The following is a 19118-nucleotide window of genomic DNA, read 5'->3' as shown; positions in this document are numbered from 1 at the left end:
GCTTAGAACTTCGTGGTGTGAATAGTAGAACTTCCAAACGATTGTTTTTTAAAATATTTATATTATATTTAATATGAATTTTATTTATATGAATTAAATCCAAGCATTATTTGATTTAAAGGAACTATCAACTTTTTACATGCTGATTGTGACAAATTTAGACATCCACTTCTGCATATACAGAAGACTCCAGAGGATTGTCCCGTCATAGCTATTGATAGCTTTAGACATATGTATGTCTTCCCAGAATTCAGTGATTTGTCGTGAGTACACTTTTCTTTCCTTTTTCTGATAATTTGAGTTACTTCTAAAATGACTTTACAAAACTAACATTCCTTATTGAATCCATGAACGTTTATTTTAAATAAAAGTGTATTTGTTTTAAAAATGTAGTATAATGAAACTATTTTAGACTGACTGGGCGGTTAGGTGGATGGGTGCATGTTATTGAAGCAGTTTCTGCTGTTATGGCACAATGTTGCAACTCTAAGATAGGCTTTTAAAAAGGTCTCTCTTTCCCAGATCTTGGTGGCATACTCTACTACATGAATGTCATTTCTTATAGAGATGTATTTCCATTATCCTTCCTCAAAGCGCTATGGTGGCGCTCTTTACTTCTATTTACTATTGTCAGTGCCTCTCTCACTCAAAAGATCGTCCTAGGACCTCTCAAGACGGGTCATATTCTCGCAATCCTAAAGAAAGTTACACTAGTCCCTGATGACCAGGCTAATTTCGGCCCAACTCTCACCCACCAGTCATCAGCAATACAATTGAAAAAGTAGTCAATGTTCATGTCCAAGATCAAGACATTGCTTAATATCTTAACCGCATGCTGCACAATGAAGACCGCTACCTTATACGTCATACATAATGCCTTCTTAACTGTGTGTGCCCTGTTTTTTATTCCCCCAGTGTCTGGTGCTGCAAAGCACCAGTACTGCAAGGTAATAAAATAAAAATAGCAGCACTGCTAACTTGGAGAGTTAACAAAAAAAATACCTATACGGAGGCAATGCAGTGGTAAATTGCCCCATTAGTTGTAAAAGGTGGCCTTCTGTAAGTTCTCACATATGGTTGACAAAACTTTGAGGTGCAAAATCATAATTAGTGTATAACCGGCATGAATGTGAAAAACTTGTTCAAAGCATATGTGGCTGTAGATACACATGCTTTGCATACTCCTGCCATCTAGTGTTGGGTCTGGATGTGTGCAAGTTGTTTTTATTCGAAGAAGTCTTTCTAATCATGAGGCAGTGACTCCTCCACTTGGCGATATAGCTCATGGGCATTTTTTAGATTGTTTTCTTTCCACCGTCTGGTTCGGACGTGTATGTCTGCGATCCAGTTCAACATCGCCACGGTTTCTCCTTTCAGTTAATGTAACACTATCCCCCTCATCAGTATTGTTTTCGACCATGTTTCTATTCTAAGTGCCGAATTATTTTCCTATTGCTCGTCGAGTCTCTGCGATCTCAGCCTTACAGAGCACCGCCCTTCGGCCCTCTCCTTGATCTCCATCACCTTCTTCGGGGAATGCTTTGCTGGTGATGGAACAAACACCCATCTGTTAGTTCCCGCGCAGCCACGTCCAGTATTCTCAGACTGATCAACGCCTGGTCTGTAATCCGCGTTGGTCAATAGAGCACAGGGAAGCAGATTGTGACGCCTGCTGTTCTTTCCTATCGAAGACAACCCTTCGAGAATGTCAAGCACGTTGCCTCCAAATGTTGCAGAGGAGTACCAAGGATACACCAGACATCTTGGGTCATGAAGATGTCAAAGGAGAGAAGGAACACCATTAGCCATTGGCTGCGGAGGAAGAGGCCTTCTCAATTGAGGGCAGTTCTGGTTTTGATCTTGGTCAACTTGGAAATGGAGGAAGTTACACAGGCTCAACAATTCATGAATATGGTACCATCTGTCCCCCAACACAGTGTCAATCCCATCAAAAGACACTTGGCCCCTCTGTAAGAGCAAACAGAGGCCCTTTGTCCACAACTGCCTTCCGGCCATAGTCGGCAGCAAGCAACTGGTTCGGATGCGCCTCCCTCCAGTACCGAAATACCAACCTAAGCCAAAGCCTCTAGCATTAAGTAGTTTGGATCTGGAACGCCACCTGGTGCCTGTCCTATCTTCGGTGCTGAATATTTGCATCCACATCTGATGCTGAGCAGCCTTTCGGTGCTGAGACCGAAACCTGGGTCTGACCCGAATCCTCTGAGACCAACTTCTAAACCAGATTCCTGCAAACCAGTGCAGCCTATACTCCATAGACTCCAAGAGCAGCTGGATGCCAAACAAAAGCAAATCTACATCCAGCCTCACACCTGATGTATCCTTGATAGTTCTTCAGCTCTGGTTCCCCCACCACCCAAAAGACTGCTGTCTTTTCAGGAGGCTCTAGACTTACTGGTACCACCAAAACATCAGAAAAAGTCAGACAAGGCCACTAGCCCTTTGCCTTCTCCACCACCCTCATCACCTCCTCCACCACCACCACGAGCTTCACCTTCAACACCGCAGTCTATGGAAGACCAACTAGATATTTCACCTCAGGGGTCCCCACTGTATAATACAGCTGTGCAGGGTGGGGGATGAGACACTTTCGGGGACACCACCACATGTCGACCCCTTGGATGCTTATATTATCGACCCTCCAGAGGACACAGACCTGGACCTATATACCTCCCATCTCTCCCCTCCTGATGACTCAACTACATATCAGAAGCTTATAGGTAGAGCTGCTGCGTTTCATAACAAACTCCATTAAGAGCCCTTAGAAGAGGACTTTCTCTTTCAAATATTTCCACTACTCCTTGGACTCCCTGTGCTAAAGGGCACATTAAGACACATATAGGACATCTTTAAGGTCCTTATTAGGGTTAGGCTAATAACATCCAGATTAGACAAAAAGTATAAGTCCCCCCTCCCCCCCTCTTATCCCATCTATGTCAGGGCCAGTTAGCACCGGACCCGCTTGTCATTACCACTGCTCGCAAGCGTTCCAACGTGCAAGCTAGTGGAGATGTCCTGTTGCCTGATAAAGAAAGCAAGCATATAGTTGCAGGACAATCCACCAATCATTGGCACATTGCCAAGTCAGTGAGCCTACCTACTCATCACAATCGTGCTCATTGGGATGAAATAGAGGATCTGATCCAATATCTCCCAGTGGAACACAAAAAAACAAGGGCAAGAGCTTGTCGCTGAAGGGAAGCTTATATCAAATACCTCAATACGCTGGTCCTTAGACGCTGCTGATACTGCAGCTAGGGGTATCCACATCCTGCTCTGGCACCATGCATGGCTGCGGATTTATGGTTTCAAACCAGGAATACAACAAAATATCCTCAATATGCCTTTTGATAAGGAACATTTGTTTGGTTCCTAGGTAGACCAGGCATTGGCAAAAAAATAAAAAATAAACAAGATCCTGTAGTGGCAAAAGGAATAGGGGGCTCTTCAGACACCTATTTCCTGTTGCTTCTTTCACCTCCCAGACTATTGTGGAGGTTCCAAGGTGACCTCTTCTGATGCCTCCACCTCCTACATCCCTAATCAGAGTCAACAAACATCTCCAAATGGTTACTTCCAAGGCTCCTATACGTGAAACAGTGCAAAAGGCAGAGGTAAGGGTGCCTCCCTACTACCAAGCAGTGACTTACCTCTTCTACCCCGACCGTATAACACCTGTCGAAGGGCATTTTCAGGATTTCTTACCCACATGGCACACAACTCAGACCCGTGGATATTGGTCATTGTCTAACACAGCTGTTGTCTGGATCTCATTACCACTCCTCCCATCATTCCACCTCGCACTCACAGGTTATTGCTGTAACATCAAGCATTGCTGAAACAGGAAATTCAAGCTCTTCTCAAATGAGCCATAGAACCCGTCCCTCCAAGTCATCAGGGTTTACGGGTGTTCTCTCTGTACTGGAGATTCCCAGAAAGTATGGATCGTTGTGACAAATTCTAGACCGCAGGCCTCTAAACAAGTACATCCAGTCAGAGCTCTTCCACATTGTCACCTTACAAGACGTCATCCCACTTCTCCAGCAAGGAAACTTTGACTAAACTATACCTAAAGGACGCCTATTTTTACTTGCTAAACCACCCAGCACATCGGCGATATCTCAGGTTTGTGGTGAGCGGCAAACAATATCAGTTGAAAGGCCTCCTTTTCGGTGTGGCTACTGCACATCGGATACTCACCAAATGCCTAGCTTGGTAGCAGCCAATCATGCAGACAAAAAAATGTATGTGTTTCCATAGCTGGAAGATTGGCTTATCAGATGGAGACTCCTTACCTTAGGATTTCCCCCAGGCGTCAGCATCAAGTGGCATCAGTTGATTCCACATCCGTTGTGGTCACCGTGATGACATTGCAGTTGTATAGAGGCACCATCCCGACGCGCTGACATCAGTTCTTTTCTTTCCACGCCAGCCTACGCGCAGATCTGGAGAAGAGCTAGCCTTAGTCGCTTTTTGACTGACATTTTGTCAAAGTTTTTGACCTACTTGGTGCATCGAGATGTCTCCCTGCAAGACCGGATACAAGCTGTGTGACTCCTGTCACCGCATGATGTCAGTGAATGATCTGCACCTTGTGTGCTTATGGTGTCTGGAGCACGACCATGACCCAAAGTCGTGCTCAAGTGCCAGGCCATGAACCCTAAGGCCTCTGACCTAGAGCCGGAACAACGTTGCACGATGCTGATTCCGTCTTTGATATCTTTTTCCCCAAGTTGGATCCTGACCCTTATGCCTATGAGTGAGGGTATGGAGGAGTCGCTCGACCCTACTGAATCCCAGCTAGAAGATCCCGAAATTGACTAGGCTCAGGAATTGGGTGAAGCCAGTGGTCTTGACACCACCTCTGACGCTGGCGTGCTTTCTCCCCCTACCGTGGCTACGGAGGAGAGAGTCTCTTACTCAATGGTGGTGAGAAGAGCGGCTGAGGTCCTGGACTCGAGCTGCCTTCGTTGGCTGTCAGGACTAGATTCCTGACTGAGGTGCTTCAGCCTGGTGATTCTACGTCTGAACCCCTTTTGCCCTTCAATGAAGCCCTCACTGATGTCCTGCTGGGGATGTGGCCTGAACCCAGCACGGGAGCTTCTGTCAACAGGACAAATGCCCGCTGCCATATGCCTGTGCCTAACAACCCTAAATTCCTGACCAAAAGTCCCACACCTGAGAGTTTGGTCATTCAGTCTTCTTCCTCTTCTGGCTCATTCCCATCTGCACCCCCGGACAAGGAATCAAAACGACTGTCCCAACTTGGGAAGACGTTATTCTCTTCCTCCAGTCTGGCATCCATAAATACCGCATGGCTTTAGGGCTGCTGTTCCCATACTATACGGGATACTGTCGCACAAGTGCTGCCACAGGTCCCCAAGCTGTTGCTGACAAGAGAGATGCAAACAAGTTCAAGCTGCGTTGTGGTCTGGATACAACCGGCTCACTCTGCAGATCGGTTGTGTCAGCGGTGGCCTTGAGGTGCCATGCGTGGTTGAGGACATCTGGCTTTTCTGGGGATGTCCAGCAATCGCTTATGGACATGCCTTTTGATGGCACCCGTCTTTTCGGTGACAAAGCGGACTCAGCACTTGAGAGCTTTAAGGAGTGCCAGGCTACGGCTCAGTCCCTTGGCCTCACAGCTGCTCCTAACCTCCCCTCTGTCCACTTTTTGCCCCTTTCGTGGCTACAGAAGGAGCATCCAACCGTGTCCATTTGTCTCCTGCTACCGTGCTGTGCATGCTGCCCAGCCTCTGCATGGCCGCGGATGCAGGATCCAACTTCCTCATGGATCAGGGAGCCAGCGGTCGGCTGAGTCCACCACACCCACACCCCAACCCTTCACTCCTGACCTCCCCCCCGCCTCCACATCACTGCAGCCACCAAACACTCCTAGTCAGTCCCTCCATCATGGACCAGTTAGAGGCACGATTTCGCCATAACCTGCCACACTGGGAATCCTTCACGACAGACAGGTGGTTTTGCAAATCATCCGAAGTCGCAACTCGCTTCCCTTCAAGACTATACCTCCGGCCATGCCACCATCCTACAATCGGATGACGGAGGAACACTTGGCACTTCTCTGCAAGCAAGTTAAGGAACTCTTGGTCAAGGGAGCCATAGAGGGGGGTCCCTGTGCCAGAAGTAGGTTGTAGTTGTTATTCCTACTACTTTCTGGTGCCTAAGGACAAGGGCCTCTGGCCCCTCAATATCTTTCTTAGAAAAGAGAAATTCAAAATGCTCACTCTGGCTCAGGTCTTATCTGCCCTGGAGACTGGATGGTAGCGTTGGACTTGAAGGACGCCTACTTTCATATTCCCATCCTGCCTGCCTACAGACGTTACTTGCGGTTCGTGGAAGGTCACAAACACTTTCAGATTACCGTACTCTAGTTTGGCCTTACCAGTGCCTTTCAGGTATTCAAGAAGGTGATGGTGGTGGTCGCAGCTTATGTGCTCTGGCTAGGGGTTTCAGTCTTCCCCTACCTGGACGGCTGGCTGCTGAAGACTGGCTCGCTCCAGGCTTTTGTCTCTCGCCTCAAGACTACTGCAAACCTCATGCATTCGCTGGGGTTCACTATAATCATGCCAAAGTCACACCTGACCCCCCTCTCTCAGCCACTCCCTTTCATAAGAGCTGTTCTAGAGACAGTGCAGTTTCGGGCCTATCCTCCAGAGTACAGGATATTCAGGCTATGATACTCATGTTTCAGCCTCTGTCCTGGGTTTCGGTAAGAGTGACTCTGAGGCTGCTGGGCCTCATGGCCTCATGCATCATGCTGGTCACCCATGCCAGATGACCTATGTGGGCTCTGCAGTCTAACCTGAATTTCCAGTGGGCGCAGCATCGAGGGAAAATCTCTCGGACATGGCCCAGATGTCAGAGGGAACTGCACAAGATCTGCAGTGATTGCTTTCAAACCGCGATTGGGTCAAATGCATATCTCTCTCCCTTCTCCAACCAGATATGACAGTTTTGACAGATGTCGCTGCTGGGATGGGCCGGCCACATGGGGAGGCGAAAATCAGAGCTGTCTGGTCTCAAGCAGAGCCCAGTCTCCACATCAGTCATCTAGAGCTCAGGGCAATCAGGCTTGCGTTGAAAGCATTCCCTCTCTCTCTCAAAGGGTGCAGGTGTTCACAACAAGACTACCTCCATGTGGTATTGCAAAAAGCAGGGCGGGTGGGATCATGGACCCTTTGTCAGGAGGCCCTGTGCCTCTGAACCTGACTGGAATGCCAGGTCATATCCCTGGTGGTTCAACATCTGGCAGGCTCTCTGAACACCAGAGCAGACAAACTCAGCCGTCAATGCATGGTCGATCACAAATGGTGTCTCCATCCGGAGGTGGCGCAAGGTCTCTCTCAGCAGTGGGGAGCACCTTGGTTAGATCTGTTCTCCTCCACAGAGAATGAGCAGTGTCAGCTATTTTGTATGGTACAGAGTTTCCAAGGAGGCATTCACTGGGCAACGCTTTTTGTCTTGAGTGGAACTCAGGCCTCCTATACGCCTTTCCACCAAAACCACTTCTGCTCAGGTCTCAAGAAGATCAAGAACAACTGGGCACAAGTAATTCTTGCGGCTCAGGACTGGGTGCAAAGAGTATGGCATCCTGAGCTTCTGAGTATGGCCTTCGATTCTCCACTCAGGCTGCCTTGTCGGGAGGATCTTCTGTCTCAGCAGCAGGGGACGGTTCTCCACTCAAACCTGTCCAGTCTCCGCCTGCTTGCGTGGAGATAGAGCAGAGGCAGTTGACAGCATTCAACCTTCTGCCCGAAGTCTGTAATGTTAATGTGGCAGCCAAGCGTCCTACCACCAAAACAGAATACAACTGTCATTGGAACAAATTTGTGCATGGTTTACCAACAAGTCTGTTGATCCCTTTTCTGCACCTCCACCGGAGGTTCTTTTGTTTGTGCTAACTCTTGCCCAGCATGGCTCTACTTTGGTTACCCTTAAAGGTTATCGGTCTGCCATCGCTGCTTTCCTCAGACTACCATTTGAATCCTCCTTGTTTAAATCTCCCATTGTTGGGAGATTCCTCAAGGGTCTTACTCACGTGTTTCTGCCTACCCAGTTCATAACGCCCCAGTGGGATTTGAACTTGGTGCTCACTTTACTCATGTGTGCTCCTTTTGAGCCCCTTCATAATTTTCCTCTGCAGCTTCTCACTTTAAAAACAGCCTTTCTTGTAGCCATGATCTCCACAAGTAGAGTGAGTGACCTGCAAGCTTTCTTCGAAGCCACCCTTCAACTCTGTCCATCCTGACAAAGAAGTGCTTCGTACCAAGGCCTCTTTCTTACCTAAAGTGGTCACACCCTTTCATGTAGGCCAATTCATCACCCTGGCTACTTTTTTATGCACCCCCACATACTTCTTGTGAAGAGGATAGACACCACCATCTGGATCCAAAAAGAGCATTGGCATTCTACCTTAATTGTACCAAAGACTTCCGGGTGGATGATCAACTGTTTGTTGGGTATGTGTAGGAAAGTACCATCTTCCTTGGCATGTTACTCCCATTTTTAACATGTATGTCAGTTTGTTTTTGTATGTCTCACTGGGATCCTGCTGGTCAGGACCCCAGTGCTCATAATTTATGGCCTAATGTGTATGCCTGCGTAGTGCCTAACTGTGTCACTGAGGCTCTGCTAATCAGAACCTCAGTGCTTATGCTATCTCTGCTTTTAAATTTGTCACTGTAGGCCATTGACTACATTTACCAATTTCAATTGGCACACTGGACCCCTTTATAAGTCACTAGTATATGGTACCTAGGTACCAAGGGAATTAGGGTTCTAGGAGATCCATGTGGGCTGCAGCATTTCTTTTGCCACCCATAGGGAGCTCAAACAAACCCTTACACAGGACTGCCACTGCAGCCTGTGTGAAATAGTGCACACACTATTTCATAGCCATTTTTCAGTGCACTTAAGTAACTTATAAGTCACCTACATGTCTAACCTTCACTTGCTGAAGGTTAGGTGCAAAGTTACTAAGTGTGAGGGCACCCTTGCACTAGCAAAGGTGCTCCCACATAGTTCAGGGCCATTTTTCCAGACTTTGTGAGTGCGGGGATGCCATTACATGCGTGCACTACATATAGGTCAATACCCATATGTAACTTCACAATGGTAACTCCAAATATGGCCATGTAACATGTCTAAGATCATGGAATTGTCCCCCCATTCCAAATCTGGTATTGGGGAGCCAATTCCATGGACCCCCAGTACTGCCAAACTAGCTCTCTGAGGCTTGCACTGAAGCTACAGCTGCTGCCACCTCACAGACAGGGTTCTGCCCGCCTGGGGTCTGGGCAGCCCAGTCCCAGGAAGGCAGAACAAAGCATTTCCTCTGAGAGCAGGGTGTTACACCCTCTCCCTTTGGAAATAGGTGTTACAGGCTGGGGGGTAGCCTCCCCCAGCCTCTGGGAATGCTTAGAAGGGCAGAGATGGTGCCATCCTTGCATAAACCAGTCTACACCGGTTCAGGGACCCCTTCTCCCCTGCTCTGGCGCAACAGTGGTCACTCCCCTTTCCTGGAAAATGGAAAGGGGAGTGACCACTCCCCTGTCCATCACCACCCCAGTGCACAACTGCTCATGCGTATGTTACAGGAACGCCTAGCTCGACAGTGGTCTAAGTCACAGGGTCAGTTAGAAGATCTAGTGTTGATAGACTGCCACATTCATCACTCTATGCAGTGGTAGAACACCAGCTGTAGGAAAGTACCATGTGTTTGGTATGGTTACCGCCACTTTTAGCCTGCTGTCAGTATGTTTTGACTGTTTTCACTGGGATTCTCCTAACCAGGACCCCAGTGAGTGTGATCTCTCACTCTAAATGTGGTTGCCTAGTACTTTGCACATCCCACAATTGGCATACTGGTGCCCCCATATAGGTTCCTAATATATGGTACTTAGGTACCCAGAGCATTTGGGCTCCAGGGGTTTCCAATGCGCTGCAGCATGTATTGTGCCACCCATGGTAGCCCATGCAAAATGTGTCTGTAGACCTGCCATTGCAGCCTGTGTGAAAAGGTGAATGCACCCTTTCACTACAGGTCACTGTAAGTCACCCCAGTGGAAGGCCCTCCTAGCCCAGATGGCAGTGTGCAGGTACCTGTTTGTGAGGGCACCCCTGCATGAGCAGAGGTGCCCCTATGAACTCCATCTTACACTGAACTTCATAAGTGCAGGGAAGCCATTTTACCCATGTACTGGACCCAGGTCACTGCGTGGGATGGTGCTCAGAGCTTCTCCAGGTGGCCACTAGATTCTGCCATCTTGAATCCAAGGTGGACCGAGGCCCCCGGGAGCATTTGAGTGGCCAGGTCAGGCAGGTGATGTCACAGCCCCCTCCTGATAGGTGGTCACCCTGCTAGGTGACCAGTCCCCCTTCCTGGGCTTTTTAGGGTCTCCCTTTTGGGTGGATCCTCAGATTTGACATGGAAGATTCCAGCAGGACTCCTCTGCATAGTTTACTTCATCTTCTGGCCACTGGGACTGCAACTGGACCCTCCAGGAACCGACAGTCTGTAACTTCAGTGACGAATCTGCTCTGCAACATTGTCTCTCCGGCTCCTTCCAGCAACTGCAACATTTCCCTGGCTGTGCATCCTCTGAGGGTGGCGAGTCTTTAGCCTGCACAAGAAATAAGAAAGAATCTCCCTTGGAGGGAAGGAGTCACTCCCCTGCATCTGCATGCACCAAATTCTGTGACGACCAGCTGCGTGGATTTGCTCTCCTCCCTAACTGAGTGGATCCTGCATCATAGATGGTGGTCTGGAGTGGTGCCCTTGGTCCTCTCAATCAGCTGTCCAACTTGGGAGATAAGCCATTCCCTCTCCTTGCAGGACAGCACCCCTGTGCACCGCGACTCTTGCGGCTGCCAAGGCTTGTTTGCTCCTCTTACACTGGCCCCCAGCACTTCTTGTCGAGCACAGTCTCCTCTCTGCTGCTCCAGCGACGTGGGACTGTTCTTCAGGTGTGCTGAGTGGTCCTCACTGCAACTGCTGTGCCTGCTGCCAGTGGGTTACCTGTGGGGACTGTCCCCTCTTTTTGTGGCTCTCCTGACTGCTGAGGGTCACCTTGGTCTCCCCTCCTTGGGTTGAGTCCCCCTGGGCCATACTGGTCCTCTTCAGCCTTGTAACCCGTCTTCTTCCTCTCTTGCATTTGCTGAGGCTTCTTAATGGTCTTCCTGCACCACTGACCCACTGCAACCCAACAGGTGATGTGGGACATCACCTGAATCACTTCAGGGACTCCTCTTCAGCTCCTGTTCTGCACAGCTGGTCTTCTTTGTCCCCCTGTCGACCTGATCCTGCACCCACAGAGGAGTGGGTTTGTGGCTCCTGCACAGCCGGAGACTCCATTATGAACCGGACTTGGTCCCCTTCCTTTGCAGGCCCTCTTCTGCCAGAATCTACCTTTGGGCTCGTCCAGTCTTGTTTGTCTTGCACAATCCTTTTCCAAAGTCCTCCTGTTGGTTTTGGGGAAAACCAGGTACTTACCTCTGCTCTCCCAGTCGCTGGGGGCACTCTGGTACTCACCTCTTGGGGTTCCTAGTTCTTCCAGCACCCCTCTAACGATCCCACATCCTTGGGTGAGGGACTGTATCTCGCATTCCACTTAGTGTATGGTTTGGCCCTCCCGCAGGGCCTACACTATTTTCTATTGATTTGGCCAATGGCTATTGCTTTTTATGCTTTTTACGGATTGCTAATGTGTATGTCATACTGTTTTACTTACATCCAGCTGGGGGACTGACTATTCAGTATTGTAGCATTTGTGTTACCATAACAAAGTACCTTTATTTTTGTAACCCTGTGTGGTTCTTTCATGTTTGATAGTGCTGTGTGACTATAGTGGTTTTGCATACGCTTTGCATGTCTCCTAGATAAGTTTTAGCTGCTCATCCATAGATGCCTCTAGAGAGCCCTGGCTTCATAGACACTTCCTACACTTCACTAATAGGGGATACCTGGTATAAGGTGATAACACCATAGGTGCTCACCACCCACCAGGCCAGCTTCCTACACCAGCGACCTATTATAAGGGCGGCCTTTTCTCAACCCTGTTCCTCACATCACTGTCACAACTGACACATCACTCACGGGATGGGGTGCACACTTGCAGGATGTCACAGTACAGGGTCTCTGGGACACTAAACACCAGGGTCTCCACATCAGCTACCTATAGCTTCAAGCTGTTCATAAAGCATTAAAGCATTCCTACCTCATCTCCGTGGCAATGTTACCCTAGTCAGGTCGGGCAATATAACAGCCAAGTATTATCTAAAAAATGTTCACATATCACAGGCAATTTGGAGATGAGCTATATATCAGAACATTCACCTGTTAGCAGAATGCCTTGCGGGTAGAGACAACGATTTTGCAAACCTCACCAGGATGCAGCAAAAAGTTCATGAGTGGGAACTCCACCCCTAAGTCCACTTTCTATACTTTCACAGGTGGGGCTTCCCTCAAATAGATCTCTTTGCAACAGCAAAAAAATGCAAAATGCCCAGACTTTGCGTCCAGGTTCCCACATCCCCTATCCAAGGGCAATCACTATACTCTCCTTCCATTTCTGATTTGGAAGCTCAGGCAAACATCTCTCACTGTAATACTAGTGGCTCCCACATGGGCCCGTGAGCCCTGGTTCACAACATTACTGGACCTCTCTGTAGTTCCCCACGAACAGCTACCCAACAGATCAGGCCTTCTCATCAGAACCATGGGGAAGTCAGGCTCACAGATCCCAAGGCTCTCAACCTAGCGATTTGGCTCCAGAAGTCATGGAATTTAGTTACTTAAACCTATCACCTGAATGTATGGCCATTCATAAGGAATCTCCTAGACCTACCTCTCAGGCATGCTATGCCACTAAATGGAAAATGTTTATTTGTTATTGTCATTCAAAACAAATTGATCCTTTCAGTGCCACTGTCCAGAACATTGTCTGTTCCCTGCTTCATTTAGAACTCCTTGGATTAGCATTCACCTCCATAAGATTACATATTGCTGCATTAGCTGCCTATCTTCAAAGATACATGTCATTAAAGCCTGCACATAGGGGCTTAAGGGAGAAAATTCACCACAGGTTCCACCTGCAACTTCATAGAATCTTAACAGTGTTTTTACACCATTCCAGGGCCTGCTATTCAAGCCCCTGCTTAACTGACTCCCTCAGTATCGCTCTTGGAAAGTGGCATTCTTAATTGCTATCAACCACTTAGGACAGGTTAGTGAGCTCCAGACATTAACCTTGGAAGAAACTTTCTTCGAACTCCACAGAGACTCCGCTCTAACCCTAAATTCCTACCAATATTTGTCTCTGATTTTCACCTCAATCAGTCGAGTTGCCAGTTTTATTCCCTCAACCACAATGAGTTGGGGAGAGTGCTTTCCACACATTAGATGTCAAAAGACCTTATGTTCTACATTGATAGAACTAAAACACTTTGAAACATTAAACAACTCTTTGTTGCTTTTTTACCACCCCATAAAGAAAAGCCTAAATCCAAATTTTGCCAGATGGATAGTTAAGTGCATTTAAACAGGTCACACTAAAACCAAAAGAACTCTACCTTCACTTCTGAGATCTCACTTTACTAGGAAGAAAGGAGGATCCATGGCTTTCCTAGGAAACATTCCAGTAGCAGGATACAAAGCATCCACATGGTCTACACCACACACTTTAACTATACATTATTGTGTGGATGCTCTAGCACGCCAACAAGCTAATGTGGGTTAGGCAGTGCTACGAACACTTTTCCAAACAACTGCAACACCCAAAGGTTAGCTACCACTTCTGAGGAGGACTGCTTTACAGTCTATGGAAATCATGTGTATCTACAGCCACATATGCCTTGAACATTAAATGTTACTTACCCTGTAAGCATCTATTCATGGAAAACAGTTGAACAATGGAGTCTATATCCATGCACAGTATCACCAAGATAAGGAGGCACTGCCTTGTGATTCGAAAGAGTTCTTTGAAGAAAATCAATTTGCACACATCCGGACCCAACACTAGATGGCAGGAGTATGCAAAGAATGTGAATCCACAGCACTACATGCCATGAACAGATGCTTACAGGATAATTAGCATTTTCCTTATTAGCCCACATCACATTTTTCTGCAAAGTTACTTTTAGGGTGCAAACTCACCCTAAATGCAGAGTAAGCAGCAACACACTCGGGAGCAATAATCACATGTAGGTGCACAAACGCAGTTCAATGTAAAATCACACATGGTGTTACGTCAGTTGTAGTGTGATATTCTCTTTAATTCCACAACCATGGAGCACCGAATGAAAATGTAGCAGTAAGATGTTTCTTTAAGTGTAAAGGCTGTGCAGCAGTGTGCATAGTATTTTGTTGAACCCATGTTGAGGTACTTCAGCATGTGTGAACAACATTTGGGAACACAAATAGCATTTAGATTCACAGTCATCCCTGGTTTGAAGTAAAGCAGCAAGATGTCATCACATTTACAAGCATAAACACTTTTAGGAGGAAAATTTGCATTATGGTGCAAAATTACCCTTGGTGGACTTCAAAAGAAGAGTGGAAACAATTTTCGAAGCGCAAAGGCATATTTAAATGTGTTTTATAGAGGTGCGAATTCTCCCATGGTGAAGCATAAACAGGAGCATGAAAACGCTTCTAGGGCCATAAAAGAGCCTCCATTACAGAGCAAAGGCACTTGCTCTCCCATACAGCCACTGTAATGGGAAACACTGTTGGAACAGGTGAACTAAAGCACATAATAGCCAATAGCTAAAAGTGAGACCGAAATACTCTTCCAGCCTGATCAAATTTTGAATTACAATTTCTTCATGTAGTGGCCCTTGGGGGCTTACCAAACCCATTCTAAACATGGGTGGCCAAAAGCTTCTTCTTATGGATGGTTTTGGTGTTTATAACAAGAGCATTTGCAGACAGTTAAAGGCGTCAGTAACCAGATCTAAAAAGGAGAGTGTGTCCCTACTATCTAGTGTAGAATGAACATGGATCGTGTAAATTGCTAAATAGAAAACGTTTTTGGGGGGTTTGAAAGTTTTCAAAAGAGAACAGCATTTAGGCCCTCATTATGACATTGGCGGTAAATCCTGCCTACCGCCGCGGTGCCGAGTGCCTGCATACCGCCGTGGTGGCAAATATCCGTTCGCCATGTTATGACACACGCCAATCCACCAGAATACTGCCACATACACAAATCCGCCAGCCCAAAGGTCAGGGTTAAAGTGTTGATACCAACACCCATACCGTTACGCCAACAATACAACGTCCACCACATTATGACCCACGAATCAACACAGCGGACATTCAGTGGTACTAAACCATTGGCGGTAGACACTGGCGTGCTCAGAATGGACATACAAATACAAAACAACACAACATTGGTGTGAGAAGGTAGCCTCTTTCTAGCCTTGTTACCCCCACTTTTGGCCTGTTTGTGAGTGTATGTCAGGGTGTTTTGTCACTGTTTTCACTGTCTCACTGGGATCCTGATAGCCAGGCCTCAGTGCTCATAGTGAAAACACCATGTTTTCAGTATGGTTGTTATGTGTCACTGGGATCCTGCTGGTCAGGACCCCAGTGCTCATAGGTTTGTGGCCTATATGTATGTGTCACTGGGACCCTGTCACACAGGGCCCCAGTGCTCATAGGTGTGCATGTATATGTTCCCTGTGTGGTGCCTAACTGTCTCACTGAGGCTCTGCTAACCAGAACCTCAGTGGTTATGCTCTCTCATTACTTTCAAATTGTCACTGACAGGCTAGTGACCATTTTTACCAATTTACATTGGCTTACTGGAACACCCTTATAATTCCCTAGTATATGGTACTGAGGTACCCAGGGTATTGGGGTTCCAGGAGATCCCTATGGGCTGCAGCATTTCTTTTGCCACCCATAGGGAGCTCTGACAATTCTTACACAGGCCTGCCACTGCAGCCTGAGTGAAATAACGTCCACGTTATTTCACAGCCATTTTACACTGCACTTAAGTAACTTATAAGTCACCTATATGTCTAACCTTTACCTGGTAAAGGTTAGGTGCAAAGTTACTTAGTGTGAGGGCACCCTGGCACTAGCCAAGGTGCCCCCACATTGTTCAGAGCCAATTCACTGAACTTTGTGAGTGCGGGGACACCATTACACGCGTGCACTACATATAGGTCACTACCTATATGTAGCTTCACCATGGTAACTCCGAATATGGCCATGTAACATGTCTATGATCATGGAATTGCCCCCTCTATGCCATCCTGGCATTGTTGGTACAATTCCATGATCCCAGTGGTCTGTAGCACAGACCCTGGTACTGCCAGACTGCCCTTCCTGGGGTTTCTCTGCAGCTGCTGCTGCTGCCAACCCCTCAGACAGGCAGCTGCCCTCCTGGGGTCCAGCCAGGCCTGGCCCAGGATGGCAGAACAAAGAACTTCCTCTGAGAGAGGGTGTGACACCCTCTCCCTTTGGAAAATGGTGTGAAGGCAGGGGAGGAGTAGCCTCCCCCAGCCTCTGGAAATGCTTTGTTGGGCACAGATGTGCCCAATTCTGCATAAGCCAGTCTACACCGGTTCAGGGACCCCTTAGCCCCTGCTCTGGCGTGAAACTGGACAAAGGAAAGGGGAGTGACCACTCCCCTGACCTGCACCTCCCCTGGGAGGTGTCCAGAGCTCCTCCAGTGTGCTCCAGACCTCTGCCATCTTGGAAACAGAGGTGCTGCTGGCACACTGGACTGCTCTGAGTGGCCAGTGCCACCAGGTGACGTCAGAGACTCCTTGTGATAGGCTCCTTCAGGTGTTAGTAGCCTTTCCTCTCTCCTAGGTAGCCAAACCCTCTTTTCTGGCTATTTAGGGTCTCTGTCTCTGGGGAAACTTTAGATAACGAATGCATGAGCTCAGCCGAGTTCCTCTGCATCTCCCTCTTCACCTTCTGATAAGGAATCGACCGCTGACCGCGCTGGAAGCCTGCAAACCTGCAACATAGTAGCAAAGACGACTACTGCAACTCTGTAACGCTGATCCTGCCGCCTTCTCGACTGTTTTCCTGCTTGTGCATGCTGTGGGGGTAGCCTGCCTCCTCTCTGCACCAGAAGCTCCGAAGAAATCTCCCGTGGGTCGACGGAATCTTCCCCCTGCAACCGCAGGCACCAAAAAGCTGCATCTCCGGTCCCTTGGGTCTCCTCTCAGCACGACGAGCGAGGTCCCTCGAATCCAGCGACACCGTCCAAGTGACCCCCACAGTCCAGTGACTCTTCAGCCCAAGTTTGGTGGAGGTAAGTCCTTGCCTCACCTCGCTGGGCTGCATTGCTGGGAACCGCGACTTTGCAAGCTTCTCCGGCCCCTGTGCACTTCCGGCGGAAATCCTTTGTGCACAGCCAAGCCTGGGTCCACGGCACTCTAACCTGCATTGCACGACTTTCTAAGTTGGTCTCCGGCGACGTGGGACTCCTTTGTGCAACTTCGGCGAGCACCGTTTCACGCATCCTCGTAGTGCCTGTTTCTGGCACTTCTCCGGGTGCTACCTGCTTCAGTGAGGGCTCCTTGTCTTGCTCGACGTCCCCTCTCTCTGCAGGTCCAATTTGCGACCTCCTGGTCCCTCCTGGGCCCCAGCAGCGTCCAAAAACGCCAAACGCACGATTTGCGTGTAGCAAGGCTTGTTGGCGTCCATCCGGCGGGAAAACACTTCTGCACGACTCTCCAAGGCGTGGGGGATCCATCCTCCAAAGGGGAAGTCTCTAGCCCTTGTCGTTCCTGCAGTATTCACAGTTCTTCAGCCTAGTAAGAGCTTCTTTGCACCAACCGCTGGCATTTCTTGGGCATCTGCCCATCTCCGAGCTGCTTGTGACTTTTGGACTTGGTCCCCTTGTTCCACAGGTACCTTCAGACAGGAATCCATCGTTGTTGCATTGCTGATTGTGTTTTCCTTGCATTCTCCCTCTAACACGACTATTTTGTCCTTAGGGGAACTTTGGTGCACTTTGCACTCACTTTTCAGGGTCTTGGGGAGGGTTATTTTTCTAACTCTCACTATTTTCTAATAGTCCCAGCGACCCTCTACAAGGTCACATAGGTTTGGGGTCCATTCGTGGTTCACATTCCACTTTTGGAGTATATGGTTTGTGTTGCCCCTATCCCTATGTTTCCCTATTGCATCCTATTGTAACTATACATTGTTTGCACTGTTTTCTAAGACTATACTGCATATTTTTGCTATTGTGTATATATATCTTGTGTATATTTCCTATCCTCTCACTGAGGGTACACTCTAAGATACTTTGGCATATTGTCATAAAAATAAAGTACCTTTATTTTTAGTATAACTGTGTATTGTGTTTTCTTATGATATTGTGCATATGACACTAAGTGGTACTGTAGTAGCTTCACACGTCTCCTAGTTCAGCCTGAGCTGCTTTGCTAAGCTACCATTATCTATCAGCCTAAGCTGCTAGACACCCTATACACTAATAAGGGATAACTGGGCCTGGTGCAAGGTGCAAGTACCCCTTGGTACTCACTACAAGCCAGTCCAGCCTCCTACATTGGTAGCAGTAGTGGTACTAGTGGTGGGACTGCTGGCAACAGTCAAGCAAAGGGTGTAGTTGGGTTCACTTATGGGTCCATAGTGGAAACTGATGTAATCAGTCCCAAGACAGTTTCTGTCACACCTAGTGGCATTGGCCTTGCCACACTGGCTGCTTGTCCCCTTACAATGGATAAGTACAGGCAGACAGTTTCAATAAATGGTGTTGAGGCCTTGGCCTACAGGGACACAGGTGCCAGTTTCACTTTGGTGACTGAAAACCTAGTGCCTCCTGAACAACACATCATTGGACAACAGTATAAAATTATTGATGTCCATAACTCCACTAAGTTTCTTCCCTTAGCTATAATTCAGTTTAGTTGGGGTGGAGTTACTGGCCCTAAGCAGGTGGTGGTATCACCTAGCTTACCTGTAGACTGTCTCTTAGGTAATGACCTAGAGACCTCAGGTTGGGCTGATGTAGAGTTTTATGCCCATGCAGCCATGCTGGGCATCCCTGAGGAATTGTTCCCTCTCATTTCAAGTGAAATGAAAAAGC

At 47.9% G+C, this 19118-nt stretch overlaps 1 protein-coding gene across 2 annotated transcripts in view; it reads left to right on the top strand.

Moving 5' to 3' along the window:
* The window catches only part of ERP44 (endoplasmic reticulum protein 44), a 1253443-nt gene that overhangs the window by 1018804 nt on the left and 215521 nt on the right, over positions 1 to 19118 (top strand). For both annotated transcript variants that reach the window (XM_069219628.1, XM_069219627.1), the window contains one exon: positions 122 to 263. In XM_069219628.1, coding sequence (XP_069075729.1) covers positions 122 to 263 — 142 coding nt within the window. The remainder of the gene's footprint in view (positions 1 to 121; positions 264 to 19118) is intronic.

The sequence above is a fragment of the Pleurodeles waltl genome, chromosome 2_2, assembly GCF_031143425.1.
Source record: "Pleurodeles waltl isolate 20211129_DDA chromosome 2_2, aPleWal1.hap1.20221129, whole genome shotgun sequence".
Classification (NCBI taxonomy): domain Eukaryota; kingdom Metazoa; phylum Chordata; class Amphibia; order Caudata; family Salamandridae; genus Pleurodeles; species Pleurodeles waltl.
The sequence above is the reverse complement of the archived record's forward strand: the minus strand, read 5'-3'. Positions and strand labels throughout refer to the sequence as shown.